Raw genomic sequence first — 8,187 nt, 5'->3', positions numbered from 1 at the left:
TTGTCTCACAAAAAAAGTATAAAATATAACAAAGAATATGATAAACTTGTAGGCTATACTTCTAGGCTTGTAGCCCCCCCCCCTCCCCACCCCCTTACCATCCATGAAAAAGGGAAAATGTTTCTTATATACACTCATGTCGGAAATGTCCAGGTACAGTTGACTAGTTAGAAAAAAAAAGTTGATCGTGCAAAAAGCGTGGTAGCCCAGATGAGCTGCGCTTACGGTTGTGTTACACGGAAATATTCGGGCATCCTGATGCTAAATAAAGTAAACATGGAATTGTCGGGCAAAAATTTGAAAAAGATCCGGGCAAGCTACTGCATATTTATATATATATATAAAAAAAAACTCCTCTTAGGCTGCCCGAATTTTTCAGGACTTTTGCCAGAATTTCTTGTCCTCTTGAAATTATGGGGGCAGTCTGCCCCCGCCTCGTACGTCTATGGGTCTAAGGGGAGGGGGTGTCCCTCTCCCCTTTTGAATTTTTTCCATTTCCAGGTAGCCTCAGATGCAATTTGGTGCAATATAGCATACTTCAACACCCACTCCATTTTTTAAACTTAATTTTTTATTTTCACCTGGCCTTATAGATGCAATTTGGTGCTCCAATTGATTTTTTTTTCTCATTTGGAAATGAAAAAGGGGTTTTCTGACTTGCGAAGCGGGGGGGGGGGGGGGCGGAATGATACTTCCGCCCCTCCACATTTTTCACTGGGGGGGGGGTGCTGGCGCCCCCCAGCCCCCTGGTTCCTACGCCCTTGGGTAAAAGTATATCTTAGAAAGTCTGGTTTGGTCTTTTCCTTCCGTCCCTTGGTCCAGTGTGGTTCAAAATACTGAGAGAGTGATGGGGATCAAGAAGCATACAGCTCCTACCCGATACAGAAATTTTGCCATCCTACGGTGGGTGGAACATATTTAACAGCCTCATTTACTTCGCTGTGGATTATAACATATCATGTGGGTCTTGGTGTTCAAATCTGGCTTCAGAGGACACAGCTGGTACGTATTAAGAACATATATTTCCCTTTTGTTTGCGCAATGCTTTTAGTTATGAGCGTAAAAAGTATTACTGAAAGCTTACTTAATTTTTCCCCACCATTTCTCTCCATTGCAGTTGGTTTCGAGAGAAAAACCGGAGAGGAATATAAGCGTGGGGGAGGGGGGGGGGGATAGGGCTGGTAGAGGAACGAAACTGTAGTTATTTCAACTGGCCTGATTCTATATGGTCTCAGTTTAGTTTGTTACTACCTCGATCGTGCAATCTATACCACCAATCTGAATCCTGGGATGAATCCTGTGATAGCTTCAGGTTGGTTCTATACCTTGATCACGAATCACTAATTTCACTGTCAATATCTCGGCGATTCCTGAAAGTTTGTTTGCAACTGAAACGGTATTGCATTTTTGTTTTACGATTGACTTCATTTTCATGAAATATATTTACTGTGACGAACAGTCTTATATAACGTTAAGCTTGTAATTACAGTATAGTAGAACAGAGTATTAAAATAGTTGGTTTGTGATTTCGTCTAGGCACTAACGCAGGCCTATCAGAACATAAGTTAGGCTACTAGGCCTAGGAGTGAAGTGTACTGTGTTCGGCCTAGCCTAGGCCTATCCGATATCTGTTTCCATGGAGACTAGACACGCTAATGTGACAATACAATTACAAGACTAGCATTTAAGTCTTGCATCCATACATGAACTAACATGTTTGGCCGTGGCTATTCTTACGACTAGTCGTAACAATTATTTATAAACTATTCTTACGACAAAGGCGAATTCAAGCGCAGTAAAGTAAATAAAGCAATTGCGCATGTAGTAGGGGTAACCCTAACGTTAACCCTAAACCCCAATCCTAACACTAACCCTAACCGGAAATTATTGTTACTCCTGGTCGTAAAAATAGTACTCCTGTCATAAATATAGCAACTGCGCATGCGTAATCGGAAATTATTCTTACGAATAGTCGTAAGAATCGCCACTTTGAACATGTTTTGCCTTGACGGTGATATAATTATGAAAAATCCTTATACCACAAGCCTGATAGCTATACTAAAGTCTCAAATTTGGGCCTAGCCTAGGCCTACTGTATAGTATTATGTTGTCTGTTTGTATATAAGGCTAGCTACCAACACAACTACAGTACTGAGTTTCGCTTACTTTCCATTGCTATGAAAAAATCATGAAATTTCTGAAAGTGCATCATTATATGCCCAGTGTCATAATAGGTCCCTTGACTAAAATAGTAGCTAGCCAATACCTTCATGCTTCATCAGCCATTGAAGCAAGAACTTTTTCCAAAAATTTAATCTGGTACATGTATGTTTCTAACAGAAGAGAAGTGAAAACCAGTTATGTACTAAAGCTAAATTTAATATCTTGCACAACCCTACTCACCTGGCATCCAAGGAATAAGAGTAAAGGTATTCTAACAAACTGTAATGTGAATAAGGATCATCTTAAAACTGAAAGTTTTAATGCTTTCTCTCATGTAGAGATAAAATTGTTTATTCTTCACCCTGATTGGTTCAGTAACTACCAGATAAATTATGGGTGATAAAGCCTTATTCGTGTAATCTACTTGGCGATTAAAGATAAAAAATGGATGAGAAAAAAAAAAACTCACAGAAGCTGACAGTACAATGAAATTTGCTAGTACATCTTCTTTCTCAATGCTTGCCACTGTATTATACACGTTTTCTCCATAGATACCTCTGAATGTATATGACCACACTGATATTTCTCTTGTCTTCATTCTGTAAGGTACTACCATGTGAAACTCTAGTGGTGAGTGCCGGCTGCCTTCTATGAGCAAAAGATGTACACCTCATGCAACACCATCTACGCAATTAGACATGACTGAGGTCCACGAGGCAGCTGCTGCAGGAGACAGCACTTTGATTGAAACATTGCTGGATACTGGCAAGTACGATGTCAATGGTCCTGATCCCGAGTGGCATAATAGGACACCAGTACATTGGGCTGCTATTAAAGGTATAGTGCGTCAAGTTTTTACAGTGCTGTAAATAACTACCGGCATTGGTAAAATTGTACCATGTCTACAATTTGCCCTTGCACAACCTTACCCCTCCCCCCCTTCCTCAGCTCTTTATCCCTGGTGATGTTCAGGCCTGGAGTACATGGTAGCAGGAGTGGGATGAGAACTTCCCTTGGTGTGCGTACAAGTTTGTACAAGCTAGGCTAGAATTGCCAGTTCTAAAACATACACTAGCGTCTACAAATTTTCAGAATGGCCCATATTGGAGTAAAAACCCACAATGGCAAGAACAGGTACATGAAACTATTCTAGGATACAAGTATAGTAGTTACTAATCAGTACTGACTCCCACTCTAATTCTAGTGCACTGCAAATGTGTACATGCAACTATTCTAGGATACAAGTATATAGTAGTTACTAATCAGTACTGACTCCCACTCTAATTCTAGTGCACTACAAATGTGTACATGCAACTATTCTAGGATACAAGTATAGTAGTTACTAATCAGTGCTGACTCCCACTCTAATTCTAGTGCACTGCAAATGTGTACATGCAACTATTCTAGGATACAAGTAGTTACTAATCAGTACTGACTCCCACTCTAATTCTAGTGCACTACAAATGTGTACATGCAGCTATTCTAGGATACAAGTATAGTAGTTACTAATCAGTACTGACTCCCACTTTAATTCTAGTGCACTACAAATGTGTACATGCAACTATTCTAGGATACAAGTATAGTAGTTACTAATCAGTACTGACTCCCACTTTAATTCTAGTGCACTGCAAATGTGTACATGCAACTATTCTAGGATACAAGTATAGTAGTTAATAATCAGTACTGACTCCCACTTTAATTCTAGTGCACTACAAATGTGTACATGCAACGATTCTAGGATACAAGTATTAGTAGTTACTAATCAGTACTGACTCCTACTCTAATTCTAGTGCACTGCAAATGTGTACATGCAACTATTCTACTGTAGGATACAAGTATAGTAGTTACTAATCAGTACTGACTCCCACTTTAATTCTAGTGCACTACAAATGTGCATTGACATTTTAGGTAACTGTTACCTATACAGTATACACATTCCGATATGCAAGAAAGTAAAGTTATGGTGCTACAAGTAGTAGAGGCATATGAATTAAAACAGTAATTATTTTTCATTAATGATCATAAATGCTGGTAGTACACAGCATTCCACTGACAAACATAAAAGACAAAACATGATTGTTTCTAAATGTAAGATTGTCTATCTCTAACTTTATTGTCTCAACGGCTCCGAACCCCCGGCCGCCTGACCTCTTTTAACCTGATAGTATTTACCATATATGCTATATGTGAAGCTTGCCTTCATTATTTTTCTTTTGCTTGAATGTTTGTACAATTTATCATAAAAGGAAGAGATTCATTTTTTTGTTCCTTCCTTCCTAATTTTCTCTTTGCCAGGCCATTCAGAAAGCATCCGACTGTTAGTGGAATATGGTGCTACACTTGATGTGGTCACAGATGTTGGTTGGACCCCTGCACACTTTGCAGCAGAGGGTGGCAAGATCCTGGCTCTAAGGGCCTTGCAGAAGTTAGAGGCTCCAATCGATATGTGTGATATTTATGGAGATACCCCCAAACGGGTGGCAGAGATCAATGGTCAAACAGAATGTGCAGAGTTCCTGCAACAGTAAGGGAAACATTCTACTCTTCAGGCGCGTAGCCAGGAATTTGCCATGGGAGGGGCGAACCTGTAGGCAAACTATCAGAGCCGTAGATTCTGCATTGAAAACTATCTAAACGTAGCGCCACCATGGGTTGGCGCTACTCGTACAAGAAAATTTTGTCTGAAAATGCCTCCCAGATCGCTGGAAATGGCACTTCCTATGCCTTGTAAGTTGCATCTAAGCTTGAAATTACTAGTGATATCATAAAAACATACCAAAAAAACCAAAAAAAAACAAATGCTCAAGAGGGACGGTTGCCCCCTTCGCCCCCCCCGCTCCCCCCTTGGCTACGTGCCTGCATCTCTTCTCTTCAAGGTTGTCATGTGTCAAAGTTGTATACAATAAATTTCTACAACCTCAAAATCACCAAACAAGCACCATATTTTTCTTTTATCATGCTAAAAGTGTGAAAAAGTTGATAAAAGCACATTCTTGGAGGATTAATCTGTCCCTTCTCGTACTCCCAGAAATCATGGTTTGTTTAAAGAATACTGACTGAAGCTGATTGCTTTAACAATGTTTGCATCTTCAAATCAAAACTATACATCCTCATAGCAGTCTGTGTGAAAGATAATTTTGCAAATTGCATATATGGCAACAGCTTGTGCTGAAAATGTACATTTTTCATAATTTATTTATATCATTTTACCACAGTGGACGAGTTGAATTTTGATCAGCTCCACATACCAAGAACAATCACATTGACAGCTGCACTATGTGTATACATATCAAGGATACATCAGCGAGAGGTTTAGCCCATCGCAAAATGTTACATTTCAATCAACCATATATTGAGTGTAGGACAAGATAATTGAGAATGGGGTTCACATCACAAACTTGTGGAAATATTTTTCTCATTATAAGTAGTGTTACATTGTTTACCACCAGACTATAAAATTAGGAATTAGCATTCAGCTTGTTCAAAGATCTTTCCAAGTTTTATAATTGTTGCTGCTACATTGCTTGTCATTTCATCTATTAATTGGTAGTATTCGTCTCTCTTTATGTTGGTTCATGAAATTTATTCTTTATATTGTAGAATACAAGACATCTGTCACCTCAGCTGTGCAATTTCACACTTCCATTTTCCTGTTAGACTTGCTAGTTGTGCAGTTAACATCCACAATAAAACATATGTCTTTAACAATTTCTTTTTTGTAGTGATTTCTATATAAGGGATGCGATTAAATATAAATCTCAATATTTGTCAGAATATTTTAAACAACATTTGAGGGCTCCTCTGTGAAGTAGTGATTCTGCACTGAGCAGGACTACCCTCATTAAAGATGACAATAAAAAAAATTAATTTGCGCTAAAAAGTTACAATCATTCTTAGCTTAGGTAGCCTTAGTGGGAAGCATCACATCATTGTGATTGCTCTGTTTTTGTCTGAAAGGCATTGAAGACTCGCCCCAAACCGTGTGCGGCCATCTGAAAAAGTTATCTTTCCGTTGCTTGCATGTGACGTTTTGTTCCTGTCGCTACAAAATGCAGACAGTACAGTAATGAACGTGATACCTTGTTATCTTTAGCTGGACCTGAGATGTCCATCATTGTATTGTTTGCACACTGTGCTGTGGGTATTGACCGCAGCTGTACAGTATGTACTGACTGTACACTAGTGTCTAATTACCGGCGGTAGCAAGCTGTGTGTGTACTTTCTGGGATCGATGGTGGTGTCTAACACTTCTGTTACACCTCATTCGAAACTAGGTCATATTACCGGCATTAGATATATCATTTTGCGCGAGTCTTTACACCCTTTAATGTCCGTTTCCCTCAACAGACCATTGCAATGTTACTTTCTTTTATCTTCTTGCAGAGCAGAAATTGAGCTAAAAGAAGCGAGAGCCAAAGCAGCAGTTAAGCAATTGCTGACGGCGAAGGGCAAGATGGGGACGAAAAAGAAGACAGGCTTTGGCTTTCCTTTTGGTCTGTGATACCTCAAGAAATGATTCTGTTGGTAGCATGGCAATTGGCATTTAAAAGGAACTTGAAAAGATCTTGAGTAAATATTTTAGATATAGTTTATTCTTATTCTACAGGTGCTATATTAGTAAGGTATTTTATTAACTTGGGTAATGGGATTATAAACTAGAGACGGAATTTCAATATTATAATGGTAATTCCTCTGCAAGTTCTGGTGTTGTGGTCTTTGATATGCATGTTTCAAAGATAAAGTCTGTCAAACTTAATAAATAGCTCATAATCAAAAGACTGCTCAGGGAACTCCTTAAGTGCAGGGAAGAGATTGTATAGCAATTTCAAACTGTTGACCAGTAAAATTAAGCTCAGATTGCTATGTATAAAGAAGAGTATTAAAGTAATTTCAAAATTTAGCTTTTAAGAATGGGCATATTAATGATAGTATCAAAAGGCCAAGGCTTCCAGTAAAGGCAATTTTATTCCACAGTTATGTTTTGAAATACAGAATGAAATACTTTTATTTTAATTCAATTTTTAAATTCCCTCGCCAACTTCCATTTCGGTTATATGGTATATAATGTTCAAGTATGCAGCACACTTATCAAGTGTGCATACTTATTTTATCAGTTCCGCTTGACATGGCTGACAAAAGTTGCTGTTGCGAAGTGTGCATAGCAGATGTGTCCTTTGCTCCAGAAGAACCAGTATTTTTATGACAAGGGTTGAAATGGAACAGCTCTGTGATGAGATTGCAGTTAAAAAATTACATGCATACATATAAATGTGTAATTTAAACGAAATCAAAACTACTAGTGAGTTGAACAAAATATGTCACAGCAAACATGGGCAATCAAAGCAAATCACAGCCATGGTTTTAGTGTAATGTCCCAGATCAAACACAGCCTTCACTGCAACATATTGCTGTGGCTTTGGCTGAAACAACAAGACCCTGGTCAGGCTCAGGAGAATGTTGTTGCTCCCCCCTAACCCCCCCCCCCCCAAACCTTAAAATTATTTTCTTTAGAATGCAAGTGCTCAAAGTTAAATATCTTTTCAACTGGCTGACTGGTGTACAATGTGCATGTTACATGTTATGTACTTAGAAAGGACTTTGTAAATACATTCCTATTAGATAGAATTCTTTGCTCAAATGTACTCATTTGTTGTTACGTTTTCAATGGAGTGGGGGGGGGGGGAGAAGCGGGACAAATGAGAAAGTTCTAATTTGAGAGAACTATCCCTGGCTATTTAACTGCTTTAAGCACAAGAAACGGTAAGAATAATGACAAAAAATGCACAACAGTCTGTTTAAACCTTGTTTATTATTTTTATTCTAATATTCTTTTGATTGAGAATCAATTAAATCTACGTCCAAAATGTTTCATCAAAGTCTTAACCATGTTCAATATGATGCACCCACAAAAGTAAAGAAATCTCAACAAAATTGTGGTATGCAGTAGTAAGTCCCTGATAAGAGCAAAAATATTACACACTGAATCTTTTCAAAGCTGGTAAAAATCCCAACATTGACATGGTA

General features: G+C 38.5%; 1 protein-coding gene across 1 annotated transcript; it reads left to right on the top strand.

Moving 5' to 3' along the window:
• The first annotated feature begins 1,287 nt into the window (after window positions 1-1,287).
• On the top strand, window positions 1,288-7,788 carry LOC139973158 (uncharacterized). The gene is made up of 4 exons (XM_071979626.1): window positions 1,288-1,396; window positions 2,770-3,000; window positions 4,459-4,687; window positions 6,547-7,788. The coding sequence occupies exons 2-4, from the start codon at window positions 2,814-2,816 to the stop codon at window positions 6,662-6,664; spliced, it is 534 nt and encodes a 177-aa protein (XP_071835727.1). The 5' UTR covers window positions 1,288-1,396; window positions 2,770-2,813; the 3' UTR covers window positions 6,665-7,788.
• Window positions 7,789-8,187: the final 399 nt, after the last annotated feature.

The sequence above is a fragment of the Apostichopus japonicus genome, chromosome 9, assembly GCF_037975245.1.
Source record: "Apostichopus japonicus isolate 1M-3 chromosome 9, ASM3797524v1, whole genome shotgun sequence".
NCBI lineage: Eukaryota > Metazoa > Echinodermata > Holothuroidea > Aspidochirotida > Stichopodidae > Apostichopus > Apostichopus japonicus.
The sequence above is the reverse complement of the archived record's forward strand: the minus strand, read 5'-3'. Positions and strand labels throughout refer to the sequence as shown.